The sequence below is a fragment of the Anas platyrhynchos genome, chromosome 21 (genome assembly GCF_047663525.1).
Source record: "Anas platyrhynchos isolate ZD024472 breed Pekin duck chromosome 21, IASCAAS_PekinDuck_T2T, whole genome shotgun sequence".
Taxonomy (NCBI): Eukaryota; Metazoa; Chordata; class Aves; order Anseriformes; family Anatidae; genus Anas; species Anas platyrhynchos.
The window spans coordinates 17,610,180-17,635,724 of NC_092607.1; the positions used below are offsets into that span (position 1 = coordinate 17,610,180).

At 56.7% G+C, this 25,545-nt stretch overlaps 2 protein-coding genes across 7 annotated transcripts; both read left to right on the forward strand.

The window, feature by feature from the left end:
* The first annotated feature begins 508 nt into the window (after positions 1-508).
* TPX2 (TPX2 microtubule nucleation factor) lies at positions 509-15,103 on the forward strand. Of its 6 annotated transcripts, none has more exons than XM_027472741.3 (18): positions 509-661; positions 4,580-4,730; positions 4,943-5,068; positions 5,251-5,371; positions 5,916-6,047; positions 6,534-6,584; positions 6,713-6,835; positions 7,260-7,393; positions 7,585-7,742; positions 8,180-8,351; positions 8,497-8,635; positions 8,847-9,063; positions 9,271-9,369; positions 10,072-10,248; positions 10,392-10,538; positions 10,822-10,933; positions 11,572-11,759; positions 12,162-15,103. In XM_027472741.3, the coding sequence occupies exons 2-18, from the start codon at positions 4,628-4,630 to the stop codon at positions 12,270-12,272; spliced, it is 2,310 nt and encodes a 769-aa protein (XP_027328542.3). In that variant the 5' UTR covers positions 509-661; positions 4,580-4,627; the 3' UTR covers positions 12,273-15,103. The 6 variants fall into 6 exon arrangements, with proteins under 6 accessions (XP_027328542.3, XP_027328544.3, XP_027328545.3 ...); XM_027472743.3 differs by having other exon boundaries at positions 11,593-11,759; XM_072026661.1 differs by lacking the exon at positions 509-661 and adding an exon at positions 693-915.
* Positions 15,104-17,970: 2,867 nt separating this feature from the next.
* On the forward strand, positions 17,971-25,259 carry MYLK2 (myosin light chain kinase 2). Its single transcript, XM_038166457.2, has 12 exons — positions 17,971-18,176; positions 18,939-20,008; positions 20,126-20,460; positions 21,251-21,356; positions 21,549-21,642; positions 21,796-21,905; positions 22,020-22,161; positions 22,259-22,329; positions 22,421-22,549; positions 22,668-22,820; positions 23,195-23,327; positions 23,714-25,259. Exons 2-12 carry the CDS (start codon positions 18,954-18,956, stop codon positions 23,792-23,794), a joined length of 2,409 nt encoding a protein of 802 aa, XP_038022385.2. The 5' UTR covers positions 17,971-18,176; positions 18,939-18,953; the 3' UTR covers positions 23,795-25,259.
* Positions 25,260-25,545: the final 286 nt, after the last annotated feature.

The window sequence follows — 25,545 nt, forward strand, 5'->3', positions numbered from 1 at the left end:
GTGGTGCCGCTGTACCGGGACCAGGCCCCGGCCGCCCCGCAGCGCCTCTCCGGTGCCCCCCGCAGCTCCCCGAGCACCGTTCGGGCCCTGACGCGGCGGGAGGCCCGGCTGCCTCGGCTCGTGTGGCAAGGAGCTGGCTGAGGCCCGGCGGCTCCACGGGCACAGCTAGGCTCACAACGGAGCAGCCCCCGCTCCTACCGGGCAGGTGCTCGCGGCACAGCCCCGGCCCCGCCGCGCTCGGTGCCGCCGGGCGGGCGCCCCGGGCCCTGCCGAGCCCGCAGAGGGCGGCCGCGGGCCCCGAGAGGCGCCTGGCCGAGAGACCCGCCCCCTAAGCAGCTGATTGGCTGCCTCAGGACATCACTCAAAGCGCTGCCCTTCCCGATTGGCTAAACTCCATCTCCCTGTGCATTATGGGAGTTGTAGTTCGCTTCCGGCTCTCCGCATACTGCCCTGTGGGTTTGTGCCCTACATTTCCCGTCACCCCCCGCGCGGCGGGCCGGCACATCCGGGTCCTCCTGGAGCCTGGAGGCGGATCGCCCAATCAGCTCGCGGCGGGGCCGTGCGGAGGGCGCTGATTGGCTGGTTCGGACGGCCGAGCCCCGTTTGAAATCCGTTAACGGCGGCGGGCGGGGGCGCCGCGCAGGGCGGCCGCGGCGCTGAGGTGAGTGGCGGCCGGGGGGGGGCCCGGCGGGGCCGGGGCGGCTTCGGCACCTCTGGGAACCTCGGGAAGGGGCTCCCTTGGCCTCCGGTTGGCTCCCCCCGCTCCCCGGTGCTGCCCCGGTCCGGTCCCGGTGCTGAATTCGCTGCCCCCGTTGGCCCCGGGCCCTGTTCCGGGCTCAGGCCTCGGTACCGCGGCCTCCAGGCCTCGATTTCTGCCCTGCCGGTGGCTGGACCGGGACCGGGAGCGCCCCGGTGGTGAGGGGGGAACGGGGCCGGGAGCCCCGGTTGGTGCCCGTGGGGTCCCTGAGCTGGGCCGGTGGGGCCGAGGTGAGCCCCGGGACCGGGGATGGAGGCCTCGGGTGAGCGCGGAGAGGCCCCGTGCTCACCCCGAGGACAAAAGGGAAGGAACGGGACAGGGGGGACACGGCCGGGGGAACGGTAAGACCCCCGGTGTGGCACGGCTGAAGGAGAGGAGCCCCAGTGCCGGTAATAACGAGCCTGCGGTGCCCGGTAGAGCCCCGTGCCCTGCGCCTCTCGGAGCTCGGTGCGCCCGGGGAGGTGTCGGGGGTGCTCGTTGTGGGCTGGGGGGGTTGAGGCTGCTCGTGGGGAGCTGCAGCGCCGGCTCCTCGCTCCTCTCCTCGCTCCTCCTTTGTTGTAGGAGAAGTTGGTGGCTCAGGGTGGTCCGGGGAGCGCTGCGAGCTCCTCTCCTGCCTGGGTGTTTTTGGTCTGACAGCCTGGGTTTGGGCATTGCGGGGTGGGGTGGGAGCCTTGCACCTGGGGCGATGAATTAGCATCGGTTCTGTGCTGCGGAAACATCACTGGGAGAGGAAAACCAGAGAAGAAAGAGAAGCTGCAGATCCCGAATGGTTACAAGAACTCGCTTAACCCCACTGGGGAAGACGCGAGGATGCTGCTGGCGTCGTGCAAGAGAAGCTCACGTGGCAGCTCCGGGGTGGGATGGCTTCCACGAGGCTTTGGCAGGGCCGTGTCTCCGGAGAGGCAGCCTGCAGCCCTTCATAACAGGCCTCTTTGTGTGTCAGCCAGCAAAAAGCATCTGGGAGCTTCGGATCATCCGCTCTGTGCGAGAGGAAGAAAGGCTGGTGCTGCAGACATCAATTTTCTTCCCCTGCAGCTCTGCTTCTCTCTGACACTTGGGCTGGGAGGCTCCTTTGTCCCCAGCAGTGCTGTCACAGTTTCTCGATGACCACCAGGCTGCTGCTCTAAAGTAAGAGGCTCTTTTGGTTAGCTCATAACTGTGCTGAAACGTTCCCTCACCACGTGCTTGGTGCCGAGTTCCTCGTGTTGCAGCTAGGCCAGGACTGTGCTGGGTCTTGTTGGAGTTGTTCCTCTCAGGCCTTGTCCAGCTGAGATGTTTTTTGGCAGGAAATTGGCGACTGCACCGAAACAAAGAGGCCGAGCAGACCTGGGTGGAATCGTGTCAGTGTTTTCAAGCTCATTTGGATCGGAGCGAGGTGTGAAGTTATTCCAAAATACATCCTGTGCCCGCTGTTGGATCAGGCTTATTCTGGGCCAGGAATTCTCGTTCCAGTTCAGCTCAATCCTTGCTCAAAGCCAACTGACCGAAACCAGGCCAAGGCACTCCTCTGGAACGTGCTGGGGAGGTACTCAAAGGAAACTCGCTGTGCGGGGCACCCAGGTTTGGGCACTGCCCAAGGGGGGGCTGTGGCTGTGGCCTGCCTGGCTCAGCGAGGAGAAGCAAGGTGTTCGCCGTGTGGTCGCTTTCATCACATTAATTTGGGCTGCTCCTAAAGCCAGGGGACCTGGTGCTGCCTCCTCCGAGCTCCTCTTGGTCCGGCTACCACCCAGCTGGGTGCTGAGCCTGCTGCAGGAGGGGGCCGTGGGCTCCCTGCTCTGCGAGTGCTGGTGTCAGGGTGGGAGGTGAGGGATGTGGGGAGCAGGGCTCCCTTCCCTGTGGTGTGGTTTAATGCAGGATTTCCTATTAATTTCCTAATAATTTCCTATTAATGAGGAGAAATGTTTGCACCTGGCTTCCCATGGAAGAGCCCTACAGCGGAGGGCAGAGTTTTGCCTCCTGCCTTCAAAGCAAAGACTGAGATGTTGGTGATTCTGCCATCGAATTACAATCAGGTGTTTTTGAATGCGTTAAGGCAGCAAACCATGAGCTGAACTTGGCTGAGCCCGTTTTTGGTTTCAGGCTCCGTAGCAGTGAGTGTCTCAGCAATAAATCACCGGCTGAGCGCTGAGCTGCCTCCCAGCCCCCTGCTGCTTCCCAGCGATTCTCCTTCCCCGCAGGAGCTGGGGGACAGGTAAGGAGGTGCAGAGGGGATGCTGTGAGTTCCTCTGGCTGAAGCAGGCTCTGGGATTCATTCAGAATAACTCCTACACAAGCAACCTGCTGTGTGGAAGCGTGCTCCTGCTGCGCTCCTGCTGATTTCGTGGCCACCTCCTCAGCCCAGCCCGAGGGGCTCAGCGGCAGGCATCCCTCCCGGGCTGCCCAGGGCAGGACGGGGGCTTTACACACTGAGATCTTGGAGTGATTTGGGTGACGTGAAGCGGTTTCAGCTCTGCAGCAGTGGTACGAGGCGCTGTGAAACACGACGCCCGGAGCTTGGCTTGGCGGGCTGGCTGGGCAGGGCGAGGGCAGAATGCAGATGACGCATTTGATTTTAAAAAAAGGGGATGGTGTTGACAGAAACCTTATCTTGATTGAGGGTGGTAGGAAAGCATCCGATTCCAGCCGTGTCTTGAGCTCGCTTGCGGTTGGTTTTGGCTCTGATTCTTCTGTTTGCCTTCTCTGGGTCTTGCCCTGCCATCTTCAGCCGTGTGGATGATGCTGGCGTGGTGGCCTTCTGCCCCCAACAGCAGCACTGCGGGGCTGGGGCTCCGGGGGCTTCTGCGGGGCCACCTCCAGGAGGTAGGGCTGACAGCTGGAACCAGCAGCAGCGCCTCCCAAACACTGCTTGGATTTACTCCTAAACGTATTCTTATTTATGGAGCACGCCGTCCAAGTTGAACCATGCTCTGCCTGGACCCATGGCAGAGGTCTCAGACTTCGTGGATCACAAATGTGCTGCTTTAGAATTGTTTAAACTCAAAAAAAGCAGCGTCCAGGTGATTTCCCGTGGGAGAGTTGTATAATGTCCTCCTGGGCTCTGCCTTGCAGCTGCGTGAGGCATCCCGAGAACACCTTTGCAGGAAGGTTTTGTTGCAGTTTGCAGATTTATAACGGAGCTGCTGGCTTTGTTCCTGTTCCCTCGTGTTTAATAACACCTGTTGACACAGGGATTCCTTCTGCTGTCAGTGCTCCACTAATTAACTGCAGGGACTGTTCTTGACACTCCCGCAGCACGCGGTTTGTTTATAGCCTGGCCGCCCTCTCGGGGCAGTGCCCGGGGACTCGCCAAGCACCCCGTGCTGCTGCCTTCCTGCTGCTGGTAACAATGCTACGCAGAACTCTTCTGTTTTGGAAATGGATATTCTCCGCAGAGGAGCGCGCTGGTGTTATTAGTTCTTGTTTGTAGCCCTCTGAGGGAGAAAGACAGAGCTTTGCAGTGCTCTGGAATTGTCAGGCGCTTGCTCTATAAATCTCTGCTGTAACAGTAAGAACTCTTCTTTGCTGCGTGCCCTCAGGGAGGGAAGGGCAAATCAGTCACTTGGAAAGGCTTTGTGTTTTGCTTCCTTCTGAAAACGCACTTCTAGCACCTCCAGGCACAAAGGAAGCCTTTGAGATACGGCCTTTTGAGGGTTTTGAGCCTGCATTGCTTGTGAGCCCTTCTGTCCAAAGGCTGTGAATCCTCCTGTGGTACAGAACGTGCCAAAGACTCTCAGTGCCTGTCTCTAGAAACAGTGGAGAGGGGAAGAGGTGGAGAACGGGGTGGGTGGCTGACACCTCTGCTGGGGTTTGCTGTAGCAGCTCACCAGTGCTCGTTCTCTGAAGGACTAACGGTGCGAGCGGAGGACTCCCAGGGACAGCGTGGAGGCGAAGATGTCTCACCCAGAGTCTCGCTATTCCTTCGACGTCCCAAACCCTTGCATCAACTTTGCGACGTTGAGCGAGGATGACGGCTACAATGCAGACTCCTGGTTTGGTAAGTTGTCTGCAGCTCCTCGATTTGACTTCTCTTTGGTTGAGAGCTTGGCTTCTGTGCCAGTGGATTAGTCAAATTGTTGACTGCATCATTCATCGTGCTTGGGTTTTGGTTCTGTATTTAAACTTTGATTGTGATCTGTAATTTGATGGATGGCTTCGTTAACAATACCTCTGGATGCCGTTACGATGTTATAAACTCTTTCCTTGCAGACCAACAAGCAAACCTGGAGAATATCCCTCCTGCAGAAAATCGGGCCAAGATCTTGCAGAGCAGCCCTGCTTTGTCGAAGCCTGATGCTGTTTGTTCTTCTGCCACATCACAAGAAATAACGATGGGTAAGCTGGCAGAGGATGGGTAGGAGGGGGTAAACTTGACTTGTTTTTCACTAGGGTAGTGAAAAGGCCTCAGTCTGGCTCTTTTGGGACCATCTTATCCTTATGTCCAGCAAAGGCCCCTTGCAGCTTCATGTTAGCATGTGTCTTTGCGTATATATGAGCTGACCTCTGTCACTTTTCAGCTGAAAACTGTGGTGAAGAGGATGGTGAGGCAGAAAATGTGCAGTCCAGCGTGGTTCCTCAGAATATTGCTGGGTCCCTGACAAGCTGGAGAGCTGCTGCTCCTGCAAACGCATCTCAAAGGTGAAATACTGGTGTTTGCTTTGTGTGCGGGTTGGTGGTGTACCTAAGCAGGTCCTCGCTCTCAGTGTGTGCAGTTCCAGCTGTTTTGGGGTCATCCTAAAGGACTGGAGCTCCCCAGCACCGATCATGTATTGGTACAGCTGAGCCGCTTGCTAATCAGGAGGGGCAGTCTGGAGGGGTGGAAATGTAATGCAGCGTCTCACATACTTCTCAAATGAGACTTGGTAGCACTGGGAGCTTCTGGAATGTGAGGATATCTGAAACTGGAGCTGAAGCGGCTTATAAAGTTTCTTTGTTTATATCTGAGTAGGGCAGAACTCATTCTTGATATGAATGCAAGGGGCTCTCTACACTCACACACCGAAGAACATTAAGCTTGTGGATTGTAAAGCTGAAGTAATTCGTGCTGCGTTTGGATTTTTAGGTTAAGCACGCAGCTCGCATAGAGCACATTGGGGCTGGGTAATGCTGTGACAGTGTTGCACTGATTGTGCCCTCTCAGACCCCGTGGGAAGGCTAAACTCCATTTTCTGTTCCACTCCAGAGCGGGCAGGAGACCAGTTACGAAGCAGAGAAGAACACAGCAGCGCAAACAGCCAGCACGGGTCAAAGCGGACAAAAATGCTACTGCATTGGCTAGCAAGGAAGAGGTTCCACCCCTGAAAAAAATGAGAATGTATGTCAGAGCCCTTTTGTTGGGGGCTGGGTAGGGGGATACCACCCTTTCTTTTGAAAGGCTTTCCATTTTGCTGAAGGGTTCTCACAGAACAGTGCAGAAGGTTTAGAGGCAGCTGACCTCATCCTGATTCCAGATACTGGTTTCATAAACGAGAGAAAGTGGCTGTAAGACATGAAGGCAGTGCTCTGTGTGGAGGTGTGAATGGAACAGGCTTGGGTTTCTGAAGCTTCTTATTACATACTCAGTGTCTGTCAGCTAGCTTAAATCAGGCTTAACTTGTCCATCAGGAGGAGTTGCAGCTAAAACATTTCTCAAACTAGCTTGACCACTAAGTTATTGTACAGTGATAAGCTTAAGGTCAGGAATTTTATTAAAAAGGGCAATCTTTCAAATACTGTTGTACATGGATGAACTGTAGTATTCCTACCCTCTGAGGAAAAAGCTGAAGTTCCCAAACTCAGCAATTAATCTTCCCTTCTACAGCCTTAGCGTCCCAGGGAAAGCTAGACGATCCTTACCTGGGCCCTTGGCGAGGTAAGGCCAGTCTGGCATACCTTAGAACTCACCAGGTGTTGGGATGTTATGCATGGTGGTGAGAGCTGCAGGTGATCTTTTACTTAGAGCACAGCAGTGGAGTGATTTGTTGTAATTTAATACCCTAGCTCTGGCAGCAAAGAGAAGCTGACAGAAGCATCCCCAAAGAAAGAGCCGTTGCATCCTCCTGACCGTTCCCCAGGAAGAGGGAAAAGCAAACTGACCATGCCCTCCACACCAACGATGTTAAAGTAGGTACATTTTTGGTGACTGAAGCTTGTCTTTGCTGATGGTGGGTGCTTTAGCTGACAGCCCTGGCTAGAATGTTTTCCATGTCAATTTAGCATGTGATGGTGTTGCGTTTAGTAAACACTAAATCAAGGCAACAATATTAGGATGAAATGCACTTCAACTTGTGCAAAGAAAAACTTTTCCTCTTGATTTGAGGACAAAGTTCTCCTCTGTGACTAAGCATGCATACAACAATTGGATACGTAGGATGGCCATTACTGCCAGCTTCCCTGAGGAAACAAAATCCCAACAAGATCTTTTCTGAAGTATATATTTTTTTATAAAGTGATGCTTCTGCAGTAAAGTAAGAAACAAGCATGTTCTTATACGCCAATAAGCAGTGAAGCAGCAAGGCACATCTCAGTCCTTAATGTGCTTCTGCAGGAGGACCAATCTTGCTGGCAAGCTGAAGAGTACAGAAGAGCAGGAGTTGGAAAAGATGCAGCAGTTGCAGCGGGAGGTTATGGAGCTGCGGAAGAAGAACGAGGAGTCCCTGAAAGCAGCTATTGCTGGAGCAGGTGAGCTCTTCTAATGTAGAACTACCAATAAACTGCCTGGAAGTATTTTATTTTCTCATGTCTTAAAATATTATAGATGAGTTCTCCAGAAACTGCTCGAGTTATTAGAAATAAATGCCTCTTTTTCCCAAAGTCCTCCCCTGATCCTACTCTAAAACGCTTCCAGAACTTACATGCTCTTTCTTCCCTAGGACAACCCGTGAAGAGAACTGTTGGTCAAGTAACAAAGCCCATTGACTTTCACTTCTGCACGGATAATAGAATTAAACAACATGGGGAAAGCCAGCCTGAGAATGAGTACAAGGAAGTGGATTTTGCAGCAGTGCTGAGGAAGCACCCTTCTTCTCCGGTAAGAACCAATATTGCCAGCAGTCAGCTGACTGATTCTTCACACCACCACCTTTCTCCTTTTAGCACATGCTGCTGGCAGCCCTCTTAGCTGCTAGGTACATAGGAGAGGCAAGTGTTGTGCATATGTAACTGTTAGTTTACTGCATGTCTGCTCTGCCACAAGATACTAAACGACACTTCTGGGGGGGAAAAAACAGTCTCTTTAATGTCAGATCTACTGGTCACCACACATGCTTCATTCAGTCTCCTACCTCATACAGTTTCTTGATAGGACTAGTCATGGGCAAGTTCAGACAGTTGAGTCACACCTATCTAATGTGAAGCATCGCCTTCTTTTTATGGTGAAGGGACAGATATTGTGTATTAGTGAGGAAAAGGAAGTGTTATCGAAGCATCCTTCTGTTAAATGGCCATAATGACTTTTTTTGTTTCCAGGCGCGACTGCCAAAGGGACCCACTGTCCCCAAACCCTTCAATCTGTCCCAAGGAAACAAAAGAAAACTTGAAGAAACCACGTCAGAATATGTGTCGCTTGCTGAGCAGGTCGAAGCATTCCAGAGACGCACACCCTCTCGTTACCATTTGAGGAGCAGGAAATCCGAGGAAGGTGAGCAGTCTCAGCTATGTCCAGCCAGCAAGCTATCTACAGAGGTGGTAGTAGAAAAAGATGCTTTGGTTGCTGTGCTGAGCAAATAATCTGTCTGTTGCAGATCTTGCCATTAACTGCTTGTCTTTGTACCTTGAATTTCTAGGCCCGGTCTCAAGAAAGCCAGTGAAGGCTCGGCTTACAAACCCTAAAACGCCACTGCTTCAAACAAAGCATCGCTTCAGACCTGTCACCTGCAAGAGTGCAGCGGAGCTGGAAGCAGAGGAATTAGAGAAAATTCAACAGTAAGTAAAGGTTGACTCTAGTCTAAGAATTGCACTGCAAATAACATCTGAAATGCCGCTTCTCAGGAACACTAACAAGAGCTGCACACAATGCAACACAACTGCTTCTGTATCCGACTATTGCTGTCCTGTATTGTGAGAAGCCAGTAGCTAGAAGTTGTATCTTGCCACATAAAATGCTTAGGTGACTCTCTCTATTATTCCTGCATAGGTACAAATTCAAAGCACGAGAGCTTGATCACAAAATCTTAGAGAGTGGACCAGTCCTGCCCAAGAAACCCCCTGTGAAGGAGCTCACGCAGCCTGTTGGCTTTGATTTGGAAATAGAGAAAAGGATTCAGGAGCGTGAGAGTAAGAAGCAGCAGGAAGAAGAACACTTTGAATTCCACTCCAGGCCGTGCCCAACTAAAATCCTGGAGGATGTTGTGGTAAGAAGTTTAGTAATGCCCAGGAATTCAGACTAAGGTGGCAATTAGCTTCAAAATGTCCTTAGCTATGTTGTATTATGTATTTAACTTCCAGTAAATGTTGTCTGTCATCAGATAAGAACTGCAGTTTGTACCTACTGCTGTATCAGATGGTTTCTCTGCACTTCTTGTTGATCTGGGCGACCACTTACTGACTTTTCTCAACAGGGTGTTCCGGAGAAGAAGGTGCTTCCAGTTACAGTCCCCAAGTCTCCTGTCTTTGCCTCAAAAAGCAGAACCCGAATGTCTAACAGAGATGAAGAGAAGGTAATTGTTGTGAGCGTGCTGTAGTCAAGCCTTCTTCTCCCACCACGGTGCCTGCCTCAGCCAGTCCTGCATTCACCAGCTGGGTTTGGTGCTCTGCTTTGGCTGACCCCTGCCCTCCTGTTGGGCACTTCCCTTCCTCTGTGCCATTCCCTGCGGAAGACTTAGCTGCTGCTGCTTGCTTTGCAAAAATGAATTCTCTAATAAAATAACTCTTTAAAATGTGAGGCCGCTGACCAGGCTGAGGTGTTGCTGCTACAAATGAGGGAAGTAAACCCTGCTTAGGCTTCTAGATGATAAAAAGGACACTGGCCTTCTCTGTTTGTTGCTGAGAAGGGCAGATGTTGCACATGACCTTCATTACCTCAGTCACTCTAGCACCCTAAAGGTAGGGTGCAGGATTCAGAACACTTCATGCTTTTCTTCCCTTCCCTCTTGTGAAGAGGAGGCTAAAGAATTAGTCTAATTTTGGCTGAGTACTAGAAGTAGTAGCCCTTTAGAAAGAGAAAAATCTTGTCTCTGGTTCAGGTTGCCTGTAAATTATTGGTACTTGGTAGGATGCTGCGAGAAGATGGTGTTTTACTGATGCTGTTATGACTATTTTACAGGAATTCTAGTCTTTTTGTGGTAGGAATTGTAGTCTTTTTCTGCAAAAATCCAAAGTGTAGTGCTGTGTGTCAGATCCTAACACCAATATCTCCTTAGGAAAAGGAAGCAATGCCTGTGATCAAAGCTAACCCTATGCCACATTACGGAGTGCCCTTCAAACCTAAAATGCCAGAACAGAGGCATGTGGAAGTCTGCCCTTTCTCTTTTGATTCCCGTGACAGAGAGCGGCTAATACAAAAAGAGAAAAAAATAGAAGAATTGCAGAAGGAAGAGGTAAGAGCTAAAAATTACCTTGTATTCCACTCCTTAAGTGGAAAGGGTGTTGCAGGACTTGCCTTCTGCTGTTGGCTGTTAAGCACCCAAAGCTTTGTGCCTTTGAGGAAATGGCAAGGAACTCTTCAAGCTCTTTCTTTCAGGTGCCAAAGTTCAAGGCGCTACCTCTGCCTTATTTTGACCGTGTTAAGCTGCCGGAAAAGAAGGTCAAAACCCCAACTCAGCCTGAACCATTCCATCTACAGATCGATGAAAGGGGAGCTGCTAAGCTACAGAGCTGGAAACAGCAGGTAGGGTAACAAAGATAACGGGTATGAACAGACTTAACGTAGCTAGTTGAGCTCAACTGCAGCAAGAGTCCTGCTCGAGTTTAATTAGGATCTGTCAGGCAAGAATTAATGCATTGTTTTGTCTTTAGTATTTACTCTGCTAATATTTTCTGTGTGACTGACTTGATCAGAAATCAAACTGGCTTTTCCAGTGTCAGGAGAGCTGAATTCTGGGTGGGGGAAGATGTTTTTTTTTTTTTTTTTCTGTTATGCCTGGCACTTGATGGCTTTCCTTCTCATGCAGCTTAAAGAAGACTTGAAAAGGCAGAAGGAGGCAGCATGTTTTAAAGCTCGCCCCAACGTGGTGGTGCACCAGGAGCCTTTTGTGCCTAAAAAGGATAATAAGCCAGTATCAGGTAGAGTTACAGTACTTGCTACACGGGCTTGGTTGATAACTCAGAACTGATGTCACGAAGTGATGCTTAGAGTTGCTGACACCTTTACCAGCACAGCCAGTATTGCTGTGCACTTAATCAACTAATTCCCTACCAGCTTGTATCCCCAGGGAGTGGAAGGGTTTCCTCTCCACTGCCCCCCTGTCCTGTACTAACACAGCAGCTGTATTTAACAGTTATGCTACAATTGGCAGATGATTGATGTGCAGTAGCTTGGGATAAGGGTATATAATATGCAAGGAGCTCCCTGTAGAGACAGATGGTATTTCTGCAGCAGCTGTCAGTCTTTTTCTCCCATTTGTAATAAGATGAAGGCATCTCCAGCTTAGTTTGTGTGGAGCTAGCTAAAAACTTGCTTGTACTAACAATTGTGTGCTTACTCCCTCCTATGAGGACACCCGTGGCAAGGGTAACATCTGCATTAACACTGCTCGCATTTGGCTGTAAGCTTTTCTTTTCCCCCAGAACCCCAAATGTGTCTACTAACCACTCTTACGAGGTGAAGCGCTCCAGAGTGAGGCTTCCATTTGATACTAGTACTGCACTGCTTTACCTGACCGCCTTTGCACCAATGTTATCCCCTCTATTTCTAACCTTAGAGAGCCTTTCTGGTTCTGTAGTTCCTGAAAGTTTTGAGCTGGCAACAGAGAAAAGAGCTAAGGAGCGACAGGAATTTGAAAAACGATTGGCAAACATAGAAGCCAGAAGGGAGAGACTTCAAGAAGAGGCCAGACAGCGAGAAGAAGAGCGTGAAAAAGAAGAAGTTGCTAAGCTAAGACAAGAACTGGTAAGCGAGCTATTTCTAAACAGGGACCCAAAGGGATGTGTGAATGTACTAAGTGAGTTAATGTCAATGTTGAGCTGCTTTTAAGACGGTATTCTCAAGTTTCCCTGTCACAAGCTGACTCCTTGCTAATGTCATAGCAGTTCTTTTTTTTTTTTTTAAAAAAAAAAAAAAAGCTCTGAAAATCATCAGCTGCCTCAGCTGTAAACACCTAGCTGTTGGAGCAGAATAATCCTCGTAAAACCCACAACCCCAAAGTGTCCTGTGAGCTCCTTGTGGCTCCCTCCAGTGCCTGGTGCGCAGAGCGGTGGTCTTGCAGATGGATGTCTGCCTGCATCCTACCTGCATTTTTCAGCTTTGTCTCAACTGCAGCCATTTGTTTCATTTTGTCCTTGGTTTTCCCAGGTCCACAAGGCAAACCCCATACGCAGATACCGCAATGTAGAAGTGAAGGCCAGCGACCAGCCGCTAACGATGCCGAAGTCTCCAAACTTCTCAGATAGGTTCCGCTGCTGATGTGCATCCCTGTGACAGCAGGAGGGAGAGCACATCCTGCTCCACACTCTTGACAGGCAGAGAGGGAACAGTTGTTTTTAGTGACTTCTCAGTCTCAACTCTTACACTTGGCTCCGTTATTGTTATATTGGGTGGTTTAACTCCAGCTGAGACAGGTGGCTGAGGCACAGCGTACAGGGAGTGCCATGCAGTCTCCAAGGCCTTTTTTCACATCTAGACACCTTGGTCTCTAAACTAGGTAAACTAGGTTTTTGATATTGTGTACAAACATAGTGTACTTAAACTAAATAAAAATTCATAATCTGATTGCTGTCTATTGATAGCACATTGAATCCCTTTACTGCAAAAGAGTTTTTTGTAAAGGGCACTCTGAAGCTATAGGGATGTGCACATCTGGAAGAGCTGCCTTGTCTCTGTACATTGAAGCATTGATTTCACATTTGTCTCTTAGGCATTTAGTGTATATCTCAAGTCTGAATTGTGTTGAGTACCTTGAGGCTTCCCCAAGCCAGCATGTTGCAGGTCAGTCTTGTTGGTGTTCAGATGAATGCTAAGATTAATCTCACCCACACTTTAAAGTAGTTCCCTGTGTATATTAGAGCATTAAACCTTCAGCTGTTTTACAGCTGAAGTCATTCTATTTGGGGAATCAGTTAACTGGCAAATAACTGTTTGCTGCCTCCCTGGCTCGTGCTAGCACAATTATCCTGGCTAAAGATGCATTGTCTCCCAGCCAGTCTGGTGTGGCTAGCAGAGCTAAATATAGGTCAAATGCTCTAATGTGCTAGCGGGCAAAGCTTCCAGTATTGTTAAAGAGGTGATCAAATCTAGATTAAACTTCACTAAGAATGATTTCTTCCCTTAGCATTGTAAAAGGCTTTCGAGACTTGTAAGGCTGTGCAGGCTTCTCCCTCATCTTCAGAGATGCAAAAGGCAGAAAGCCCTTTGTGAGCTAAATTGAAAGATGAACATTTACTGTACCTGAAGATTTTTTTTGGCAGGAATTCCCCTGAAAAGTGAAATGCTGGGAGGCTACAGCAGCTGCAATCTACTGCCAGCAGTGAGAAAGTTTTTTGTAGGAGCATATTAAACTCCAGCTCTTCTAATGGAAGGTTTCCCTGCCCGTGGCAGGGGGATTGGAACTAGGTGATCTATAAGGTCCCTTCCAACTCAAACCGTTCTATGATATTCTATGAAAGAACACCAGCCTCAAAAAGGAGGAAAAGAAAATTTAAAGCTTAAGGACATGAGGATTCTTGCTTGGTTGTGTAGTTTTAAGTGCTGTGCAGGTAGGGAGCGAGTGACTAAGGAACTCAAGACCAAGGGATTTTGTAGAAGCATGTCAGTACCAAAAAGTGAGTGATGGTGGAGCAGCAGAGCTGCTTCAAAGCGGTGAGCTAAAAGGCAAGGCTCCTTCTAGCCTAAGCTTTAGCTTTTCTTTCTTTCCTGAGGACCTTCTTATGTATGTGACAGAATTGAGCCTGAAAGATTGACTTAGTTGTACAGAATGGCTTAAGTCATTTATTTTTTTTTACTGACTTTGCCAATAGCCCCATGTTGCTGAACTGAGGGTAGCTTTGTCAGAGTGATGCTGTCAACAGCCTGGCCAAAGAGGCTGTCGCAAGTAGCTACTGACAGCCCTGCTGGCATGCAGCTTACCAGAATGACAGGAGCAAGAAGAACTTGTAAGTATCCTTTTCCTGATGGAAACTGCTCAGATTTGTGTGGGTCTGACCAAAGGTGTGTGGATTTTTTTTTCTCAGTCTGCCTTAAACTTGTTGCTGTCTCAGTGGAGCTATTCCATCTGATCTGCTAGACAGAGAAATTGGGACCTTGAATGTGCAGTCAAGGAAACTTCTGCAGCCTTAAATGCCAGTTCCTGTGAAGCAGGCCGTGTGTGGGCAGCGGGAGCTGTAAATATTCATGGCAAGGCAGAGGAAAGCCTGAATGCTGCTGAGCTGTGGAAGAATGTACAGGCAAGCAAGATAACGAGGCTGCTGAGCTGGAGCAGATATCGACCCGTGAATGATGGAGCAACTGGATTTCCGTGATGGCCTTACATGGCTCCTGCTTCAGCCTTGAGGAAGGGTTCATATGCCTGATAGCTTGTCAGGTTTTTTTTTTTCCAGCTATAGCATTGGGTCTAATAAAAGATATTACCTCTCCCTGCAGCCACGGCCTCTTATATTCCCCATACACTGCAAACTTGGTGAAAGAGGGCCTCAAGGGGCCCTGCCTTGTGTGGTGTGGGGCTTCTTAAAACTGCTTTAATGTAGGAAACGTGTAAATAAAGGGTGTCCTGGAGCTGAACGTCAGTCACAAAGGGGTTTGGTTAAGGCTTCAAGAAAGAAATGGGCAGATGACAGCTTGTCCCACTAGAGTGGAAGTGGGGGAATCGAGTTACAGCAACGGAGCAGTAGATCAGGATTTAACCAAGCTCTAGCACGTGCCTTTAGCGTTGGGGTAGGATGACAAAGTGGTGTAAAATCTGTGTTCTTTCCGTGTGTGTTTTGTAACTTTGGATTTTGTAACTTTTTGTTTTTTAAATATTTGTGTTTTTCTTAAATGTATTCAAAACTCGCCACCCTGGCCTGCTCATAAAGCTGATGAGTGGGGCCAGGTATAATCAAGTAGAACTTCACCCAGCTTCACTTCTACTCTAACCTCTCTGCTCTTCTTCTAAATTCTGTTTCTGTGAAGTAATTCTCTGACCTCGGACTAGAACAGGAGTTAAGCCGCGATATTTCCTGGACTTCATCTTGAAGAGTGGCTGTGAGTTGGAAGCTGTTAGCTGGTGAAGGAGATTGTTATTAAAAGCCTTGATTACACTCTCAGAGCCTCGGTTCTCATTCATTTCTCCCCGGGGGTATCTTGGGGACTGTTGGCACTGGCCTGCTGGGTGCAAACAAACCGTGCCTGGCACCAGAGGTGCCCTGACCCTCTGCAGAGTGGCTGCAGGACTCACTCCTGCTCTTTCCATCCCCGTGGCTCTGTGCTTGGTCCATCCTGGGGCTGCTGTGTTGCTCCAGGAAGGTTTTCCTTTGCCTGCCGGGACTTTCCCCATCACCTTCCTCTTGTGCCTGGCACCCAGGATCACCGCTTGCCCAGGGAAGTCCGGAGTGCTGATGGAAGCAGTTAAACCCTTGCCAGTGTGTCTGGCTTGGCCCCGTGGGGCCTGGGGTGGCCGGTTTCTGTTACAGCGTGCAGCCGGGGCTCAGGTGGGGCCGTCGACCGCTCGATTTAGCCGAGGTGTTGAGTTTCCTGGAGCACGGACGAGCCTTGGCCCGGCGCAGGGAGCCTTCCTTGCCCATGAAAAAGCGTAAAGGTTAAAGTGTGCTGCTGCAGTTGTGACAACCCAGTAGCTAGGGAACGGGCGTGCTTGATGCTGAGCCAGCTCGCCCCAGGACAGCCTGTTTTCCAGCTGCAGGCAACGCAGGCTCTGGCTCGAGCTGCTGAATGGGGAGGGAAAACACCTCCCAGCCTGGGAAACCTGCGTGGTGGCTGCTTTGCTTCCGTGCTCCGCAGGGCTCTGGAGCCCTGGGCTGGCCATCCGGGGGCTTTTTGGGGCAGTGTGTCCCAAATCCTGGTGTGCAAAATCCCGGTGTGCAGGCTGTTCCTTGTGGGAGGATTATCTTTGTCCAGCTCCTTTCCCTTTGCCTGCAAATGTTTTTCCCTTAAGAGCACCAAACCACCTCTTCCTTCACCCTCTTTTAAAAGAACACTTTTAGGGTTTAGAGGAGCCCTTTTTGGCTACCCAGCTCTGCCGTGCCTGCTCTTGGAGCTCTGCATCCTCACCTGGTCCTCAGGCAGCTTCTTAACAAGAGTTTAGGACCGAAAGCACCAGAGGAAAGCCTGCTGGGCTCCAGGGGGTGCTCTCGGTGGCTTTTGGCACTCTCAGGGGCTCAAGGCACCCGTGGGCTGCTGCTCCCTCACCGAGGACTGGATGCTCTTACTGCAAGGGCAGGGAGGAGAAGGCTGGAGGAGAAATGCTGGTGAAATGATGGAGAGGTGGCCCCCAGGTGCCTGGTGTGAAGGAGCCCTGCGTGCCCGTGGTGCTCCAACCTCCACCTGTACACGGCTGCACCGCTTTGTGGGGTGGTGGAAGCGACAAATCCGCTCCTTTGTGACCCCTCTGGGTTCTCTGCTCAGTGCCTGCCCCCCTTTGATGCCTGCAGAGACCCCCGAGAGCAGAGCCAGGCTTGCTGAGGGCACGGATCCGAGCTGCGGGGGGTGCCCAGGGGCTGTTTGGGAGCCCCAGGGGTAGGTAATAGATTTTTTTATTTTTATTTTTTTTTTTAAAAAGAGCCTCCGTTGTACAAAGCAGCTGGTTCTGCTCACAGCCGGAGCACAAAGGAAAAGGTTACGGCCGAGCTGGGATGGTGGGGCCCTGCCAGGAGCATTCCCAGGACCCAGCCCTGACAGCGGGGCCGGTTTGGAGGCAGAAATAGCACCGAGCCCCGGCCCTGCAGGTTTGTTCTCGCAGATAATCGCTTCCTTAGGCTGCTGCCAGCCCAGCACCTTGCTGGGGTCGTGCAGCTGCTGGAGCAGGGCTGTGGCTTCACCCCGTCCCCACCGCTGCATCTCACCCCAGCCCAGGACCACACAGGCTGGGGACACCGTGGGGAAGCATTTTGGGCACCTCCCTGCCCTACCCAGCTGGGTAGGAATGGGCCAGGTCCTCCAAAAGCTGATCCTGGAGCTTTCCCCATCCAGGTTTGTATTTAAGGCTTTAACAAGCAGAAACCACAGGAGGCAGAGCTCAGCAGGAGCCCCGTCCCCCCTCATTGCCCCCCATCATCACCCGAAGCCCCTTCCCCTGCACCCTCCCCGGGGTGCCCTGGGCGAGGTGGCCGTGGCTCCTGGCCACCCCATGGGGGTCCCAGCCCAGCTCCGTCCCCGTGCTGAGCCCCCAAACCTTGGTGGTGCCCCCGCTGTGGGGCTCAGGGGGAGGCATTTGGCCGTGCCAGGGGGTCCCCGCGGTGCTTTTGGCCCTGGGCAGTGCCCCCCAGGAGCCGGGGGCAGCTCCTGGCTGGGTGCTTTCACCCAGCGGGGCTGGCAGGGGAGGGCTGGGTCCTGTTACCCTGGGGTTCCTCCTGCAAACCTCAAATGACCACCTCCACCCCCCGGCAGAAACCCGAGAGAGAGACACACGGAGCCAGCGTGCCCTTGAGCAACGCTTTCCTCACCTTAAGTTTCAAAGATTTCAAGTAAACAAGGCTCTGCTGGCTGGGGGCGTGAGGCAAAAAAAAAAAAAATAATGGTGCAACCTTTGGGGCTGAATCATCTCCAGGCCCCAAAACCCCTCTGTGCACCTCCGGCAGGGTCTCTCGGTGCCCGTGCGCCTGCAGGCAGCCCCGACCCATCCAGCAGCACCCCTGGGTCCTTTTTTCCTCTGCCTGATCCCCAAAATATTCATTCTGATTCCCATTTCTGCCTCTCAGCTGGTTCCCAAGCGCAGCTGCAGCAGGGAGAGGGGTTGGTGCCGCGGCTCCCCGCTGACATCCCTTCTGCTTTGGGTCATGCCCACGGGCACCGCGTGGCACTGGGGGAGCCAAAATTCCCCCCCGGAGCCACTGTGCCACGCTGCTGGGGACAGCCCAGCCCTTGCAGGGAGCTGGGGGGTGCCCATGCGGGGCCACCCGGTGCCCCCCCAGCCGTGCCGGTGAGCGGTGCCCGTGCCGGCCGGCGGGAGCACGAGGAGTGGCGTGTCCTTTGAACGGGCTCCAGCAGTGACAGGTGCTGGGAAAGGGGACGCGGGACGGCTCCTGCTGGTGTAAAGGATACTCCTCTCTCCCTGCACTAATCCAGCTCCGTTACACCCAGTATAGAAGGGGCTGCTCCGGCCAGGCGCTGCCACAGCGCCGATGCTGCTCTCCTGACTGCCCTCTGCCCTGGGAACCCCAGGTAAAAGGGGCTGGGGGGGGGCTATGAGGGTGGGCAATGGGGTCCCCGCAGCCTTTGGGGTCCCTGTAGCCACCGGTCCCATGCTGGGGGCAGTGGGGTGGCCCTGGGGACAGCCAAACCCCGAAACTGGGGAGCTGAGGCTGCGGGGAGCGGGGACAGCTCAGCCTCACGCCGCTCCCTGCCCGCAGCTCTGAGCCCAGTAAAACCAGTAAGCAGCTGCCCCGCTGCCAGAATGGTTACCGGTGGGATTGTTCCCACAAGGGTCAGGATTACAGGGGCCAGGGCAGAGCCGCGGTGCTGGGCTGGGGGCTGCTGCTGCCGGCCTGGAGCTGTGCTGGCACACAGGCACCCATGGGTGCTGCCCGAACCCCTGCAGCCCCTCGGTGTGGGAGCTGCCGGGACCCCCAGCAGACGGGGCCGTGCTCTGTCAGCAGCTCCTGGGGATGCTCCCCTCGCCCCCTCCCCATGTGGCCACCCGGTGTCCCCTGTCCCTCCCCGGGGGGGACGCAGCCTGCGTTTGGCACCCCGGCCGTGCCGGCTGCCTGCGCGGTGCCGTGGCAGCGACAGGTGCCGGGGTCAGGCCATGGATCAGTCACTGCACAGCAAATATCGGGGCACAACGGGGCGGTGCATGGACCTGGGGGACCACACGGGGCCTGTCCCTGTGCCACCAGCGAGAAAACCCCCGGGGCGGAGGGAGAGGAGCCCCCCCGGGACCCCCGCTGTGCCCGGAGCCTCCAGCTCGCCCCTTCTCTCCCGCAGGAGCCTCGCCGACCCATGGAGCTGGACGGCGTGGCGGGCAGCACGGCCGACACCGGGGGGGCTGGGAGCACGGCCCCCCCTGGAACTGAGCCCAGCACGACCCCTCCTGTCCCTGCAGCCCCCCCGGACACAGAGCCCCCAGCCCAGGCTCAGGGCGCAGGGCAGGAAGAGCCCGGGAAGGAGAAGGCTGAGGCTGGTGGGGCTCAGGGTGCGGGGGGAAAGGAGCCTGCCAAGGAGGAGCCCCCAGGATGTGAGGCAAAGCCCTCGGAGGAAAAGGGTCCGGCTGCTGCTGGGGCTCTGGATGGAGGAAAGGAAGAGCCCGTGAAGGAGAAAACCCAGCCTGGGGGAGAGCCCCCCGAGGGGAAGGAGCCGGCTGCTGCCCAGGCTCAGGGCGCAGGGAAGGGGGAGCCCCCCGAGGCTGAGGCTGCAGCGGAGCCGCAGGCAGGGGACGCGGCACAGGAGAAGGGCCCAGCAGGGGCTCAGGATGGAGGCAAGGAAGAGCCCACGAAGGAGGAAGCCGCCGGTGTTCCAGAGGTTGAGGGTGGAGGAAAAGCAGAGCCCACACAGGAGGAGGCCCCGGCTGCGGCAAAGGCGCAGGATGGGGAGAAGGCAGCCAAAAAGGTGGAGGAAAGCCCAGCTGCAAAAGAGACTCAGGATGGAGGCAAAGAAGCTCCTGCGAAGGAGGAAGCCACAGCAGCTCCTGCCAAGGCTCAGGATGGAGGGGAGGAGGCTGCACAGGTGGAAAAACCCACGGCGGTGACAAAGGCTGAGGATGGAGGCAAAGAAGAGCCCCCCAAGGAAGACGCCACGGCTGGAACCAAGGAGGAACCACGTGCTGCAAAGGCTCAGGATGGGGAGAAGAAAGAAATGAAGGAGGAAAAAAACCCAGAGGCAGCCACAATCCAGGATGGGAGCAAGGAGCCCACGAAAGAGAAGACCCCGAATGCTGCGGAGGCTCAGGATGAAGGGGACAAAGCGGAGGAGAGCAGCAGGGAGCAGCCCCCCAGGGGCCCCGAGCCCTCGCGCCCGGCTCTGCTGCAGAGCCTGAGCTGCCCGGCCGCCTGCCAAAGGTACCCGGGGAGGGGTCCCTGGGGGCTGCCCAGCGAGCTGGTGCCCTCCGAGGAGGGGGTCCCACGGGGCCGGGTGCGGGGCTTGGGGCGCTGCTCACCTCCTGCTCCTGCTTCCAGGGAGGAGCAGCCCGGGCTGGAGGTGGCCGCGATGGAGATGATACCGGAGGAGACCGCGGTGGCACCGGCAACGGAAGGTTTGGGGGAGCCCACCCCGGCCCAGGGGGTCCTGCGGCCCCCCGAGCAGCCTGACCCCATGGGCAGCGCTGGCACCCTGCAGGAGAGGACATTGCCCGGTGCCACGGGGCAGCCCCAGCCCGGTTCGGAGCCTCCTGGGGACGCCGAGCAGCCCGGCCCCGGTGCCGCGGGGCAGCCGTCCTCGACGGAGGCAGAGCCACCCCCCAGCCCCTACCTCACCCCCGATTTTGGGAAGGAAGACCCTTTTGAGATACTGGGTAAGGCTGCGCCACCTCCCAGCCCCCCGTGCTCTGGGCTCTGTCCTCAGCCCGGTGGCGGTGGCACCCCGGGACCACCTTTCTTGGGGTCTGCCACGTCTCCGCCGCTGCCCTCCTGGGCCGCCAGCTCCTGCTCCTGGCTCGTGGCCCACCGGCAGCCTTCGAGCTCCGGTTTCACTGTAAACAGGGCTAAATGCGGCGTGTCCCCTCCCCAGGCTTCTCCCAGCCCAGCCTGGCACGCGTGGCGCTGCCCGGGGCTGCCCGGCGGGACGCGGAGCCCGTCCTGCCCTGGGACTGACAGCCGCCGCCTGGCCGCTGCCGAGGGACAGCGTGTCCCCTGTCCTGCACCGCCGTCCTTGGGGGGTGCCAAACCCTCGAGCGGAGGGGGCTGGGGGGGTCCCCTGAGGGGCCAGCTCGTGACAAAGTGGGGAGCGCGGGTGCGTGGGGTGCCCCAGAGTGGGGACTGTCCTGGGGGGGTGAGCAGGGCACGGATGGGGTGGCACGGAGGGGTGCCAAATGGGATGGTGGCCACCGAGGGTGGCACGCAGCAGCGTGGTCTGGAGAGGGCGAGTGTGACATGCGTGTTGGTGGCCCACGGGTGGCCACCGGGCACACGGCAGGGTGACAGACACACAGCAGGGCAATGCTGGGGGTGCCGGGCAGCTGCTGGGGGTCCCTGACCTGCAGGAGGCACCGGGACGAGCTCCCAGCACGGGGCACCCCAAGGTGCCGGCAGCGGGGTCCCCCGGTGGGCAGCTCCCCTCTCACCCCCTCCTCTCTCTCTCGGCAGACGATGTCCCCCCGCCGCCCGCGCCCTTCGCGCACCGCATCGTCACCCTGCGCTCGGCCAACGTCAGCTCCCAGTTCAACCTCAGCTCCAAGGAGATCCTGGGGGGGTAAGGAGGGGTCTGGGCTGCGGGGGGGACCGAGGATGCCTGGCTCTACCCCAGCTCTGAGCAGCGAAGGGGTCCCCGGGGAGCCTCCAGCACCCAGCTCGGAGCGGTGCCCATGCCTGCGGGGAGCTGCTGCCGTGGGTGCCGGGGTCCCCAGGTGGCCGTGGTGCCATCGACGCCTCCCCTGTTCCACAGAGGCAAATTTGGAGAAGTCCACACGTGCACCGAGAAGCAGACGGGGCTCAAGCTGGCTGCCAAAGTCATCAAGAAGCAGGGCGCCAAGGACAAGGTCTGACCGATCTCGAGGGAATCTCCAGGGTGCCAAACCGGGGGGCTCCTCGCTGCCGTCCCCCCCTTCCCCAGGGGCTGTGACCCAGCCTGGCCCCGTGCCGGTGGCTCGGCTGGGGCTGACACCAACCCCCCGGTGGGGCTGCTGCCGCAGGAGATGGTGCTGCTGGAGATCGACGTGATGAACCAGCTGAACCACAGGAACCTCATCCAGCTCTACGATGCCATCGAGACGCCGCGGGAGATCATCCTCTTCATGGAGTTGTGAGTGCCGGGGCTGCGCGGGGCTCAGCGCCCAGGCGAGGGGGCTGCAGGAGGATGGGGTGGGGAGGGAACCCCCCGTCTGACCCGGGGACCCCCCTGTCCGTGCCCGTGCAGCATTGAGGGCGGCGAGCTCTTCGAGCGCATCGTGGACGACGACTACCACCTGACGGAGGTGGACTGCATGGTGTTCGTCCGGCAGATCTGCGAGGGCATCCGCTTCATGCACCACATGCGCGTCCTCCACCTCGACCTCAAGGTGCGGGGACGGGGCGCTGGGGGCTCCCGATGCTCCTGGTGGTGGGGGGACTCGCCCCGGGAGCTGGGCTCTGACCGGGGGGTCCCTCTCCCCGCAGCCCGAGAACATCCTCTGCGTCGCCGCCACCGGGCACATGGTGAAGATCATCGACTTCGGGCTGGCTCGAAGGTGCCGTGCTCCCCCTCTCCCCGTTGTCCGGCTGCCCGTGGTGGTGGCCAGCCCGTCACCCTGCCTCTGAACCCCCCCGTCCCGGCCACAGGTACAACCCCCAGGAGAAGCTGAAAGTGAATTTTGGCACCCCCGAGTTCCTCTCCCCTGAGGTGGTCAACTACGAGCAGGTCTCCTACTCCACGGACATGTGGAGCATGGGCGTCATCACCTACATGCTGTACGTCGGGGTCCCTTCTGGGGGCAGCCCCCGAGCCGGGTTAGCCCCGTGCAGGGGGAATTTGGGGTGCCCAAACCCAGGGCACCCCCTGCTCACCCGTCCCTCTCCGCTCCCCCAGCCTCAGCGGCCTCTCCCCCTTCCTGGGTGACAACGACACCGAGACGCTGAACAACGTCCTGGCTGCCAACTGGTACTTCGACGAGGAGACCTTCGAGAGCGTCTCCGACGAGGCCAAGGATTTTGTCTCAAACCTCATCATCAAAGAAAAAAGGTGTGACACTGGGTGCCGTGGTGACCCCAGGGCGGGCACCTTCCATCTGTGCGCTCTCAGCCCTGCCCAGCCCATGCATTTCAAGTGCAGCCCCCTGTGCCGGGGCTGGCCATGTCCCCAAAGCCCTGCCCTGGCCTCTGGCTGTCCCCAAGCACAGCCCCTTGTCCCTGCAGGGCCACTGGCCACGAGCAAAATGCGCTGGAGCGCTCACGGTCCCTCCTTGTCCCACCGATCCCTGGGCACATCCTTAGGGCTGATGGCCAGGGCGCAGGATTCTGGGGTCGGGGGGCTCTTGGATGGCACAAGAAGGGGTCAGAGGGGGGAAAGGGGCTGCGGGGGGGACCCGTGGTGACCCGCTGGCCTCTGGCCCCCAGCGGCCGGATGAGCGCGGGGCAGTGCCTGCAGCATCCCTGGCTCAACAACCTGGCGGAGAAGGCGAAGCGCTGCAACCGCCGCCTCAAGTCCCAGGTGCTGCTGAAGAAATACGTCATGCGGCGGCGCTGGAAGGTGCGTGGGGTGAGGTGGGGTGGGGTGGGGTGGGATGGGATGGGATGGGATGGGGTGGAACAGGACAGGGGTCAACACCGCCCCGCTCTCCTGTCTGGGGGAGCTTGGGTGCCCCGCGGGTGGGACCTCCCCAAACATTGGTGCCTTTTTGACTCCCCTGAGCCCATCCCAGGAGCGCATCTAAAATGCTGCCAGGATGGAGGGGAGGGAAGCTCCTGGGGCTGGTGTTAGTCCTGCCCCAGGAATCTCCCCTAAAAGCTGGTGCAGGCAGTGCCTGGGCGGCTGCCAGCTCCCCGGCCCAGCTCCCGAAGCAGCTCTGGGAGTGCCGCCGGGTTCAGCCTCGAGGTCTGCAGCCGGACTCGTGCCTCTCCTCTTGACTTTTACAGAAAAACTTCATCGGGGTGTGTGCTGCCAACCGCTTCAAGAAGATCACCAGCTCGGGGTCGCTGACGGCGCTGGGCGTCTGAGCGTGGGCCGGGGGCTGAGCACCGTGAGCCCAGAGGAACCGCTCGGAGAGGGGGCTCGGGGGCCGTGCCGAGCCCCATCCCGGGGCCGTGCCGGGGTCTCACCCCTGGCCAGGAGCAGGATCTGGGCAGGGGCAGCCCCGCAGGCACCGCGCAGCCCCAGCTCTGCTCATCAACCGGCAGCTCCAGCCCCCGCTGCGCCTCGCCACGAAGCCACCTCCACGCTCCTGCCCCTGCGGCCGCTGCTCTGCCCCGGCACCGGGCACCGGGGGGGCTGCTGGAGACCCGGACCCCGCGGGTTCCTCACCCACAGCCGCCTTCTGTGCGCTCACAGGGCTTGAACCACCCCCGTCCGCAGCGAGCCGAGGCTCCCCGCTGCATTTCCACGGACTGCGAGGTGGTTTCCACGCTCGTTCCCGGCACGGCAGCACCACGTAGCAGCGCTCCCCAACCCGCAGCACCGCTCCCCGCTCACGCTGCTCCTCTGGGACTTCAGAGCAGCCCGATGCCAGCACTGCTGCCAGCCCTGCACGCTCACAGCCACACGGGCACGAGGTTGGCACTGCTTGGAGACACCCTGCTGCACCCCGAGGTGCCCACCTGCCCCGCGTGGTGCCGGGCTCTGCTCCCGCGGTGGGAGCAGGTTTGTGGCACGGGGAGGGGGGCAGAAGGCAGGTGCAGACCCGGACACCCCCCTGGGGGACTTGGCGCAGGGGCCAGGGGCCGTGGCATCGCCTCCCCACCACCGCGCGGATGCCGGAGCCGGGAGGGCGGCGGCGCGCACAGGAAGGGAGGAAGCGCCGAGCACGTTTCCAGGAGCGTCCCCAGCTGGGAGCCAGCGAGCGAAGAAGGAGGCTTTGTGTTCCTCCTCACCCCTGCCCTCCGCTCTGCCAGCGGGGGGGCAGCGCAGCCTCTCCTTCACGCGTTTCCCCCCCCTCTTTTCTCAGCCAGATAAAGGCGAGCAGCCCTAATGCAGACCAGCTGGGGCTGCGCTCCCCCCCCTCCTTGCTCCTGGCAGGATTGCTTCAGCGCTGACCACCAACACACAGGAACTGCCGGCCGCCAGCGGGGCCGTGCCGGGGCCGCCGTGTGCCGGGGCAGCGGGTGCTGCGCCCACTCCTCGCCCAGCCCAAGCCCCCTCTCCTCCCCTGAGCCCCCCTCCTGGCAGCACGGCAGCCCCCAGCTTTGCAGCCTCCAGCCTTGCCCCGTGCTGGTTGGCACCGGGCTCTGCCCCCAGCTTTTTTTTGTGCCGTGGAGCGAGGGCTGTGCACGCTGCGGGGGTGTCAGTGCCCTCCGTGGCTGCTGCAGAGCCCTCGGTGCTTGGCCCGGGGTAGGGATGGGGGCGGAAAGCAGCCCCCCAGCCCCGCTGGTGGCAGCAGGTGGATGTGGCTTTGGGCTCGGTGCATGGCTTGCAGGGCCCTGCCCGCGCGCTCGGCTTCTTGTAAATAAATGTACAGGTCTGAGAGCAGCACCGCACCCTGGGCACCGGCTGGGGGGGGGGGCGTTAAACCCCTGGGGGTGTGCATCTGGCAGCCAGGAGCTGGGGGCTGCAGCTCAACACGGGGCTGGGAGGCTGGAGGAAAGGGGGATTGGGTGGGTGGGTGGGTGGGTGGATGGATGGATGGATGGATGGATGGATGGATGGATGGATGGATGGATGGATGGATGGATGGATGGATGGATGGATGGATGGAGGAGAGGACAGGTGGATGGACAGAAGGACAGAGGTGTCCCCACGGCTGCAGCACCACCCA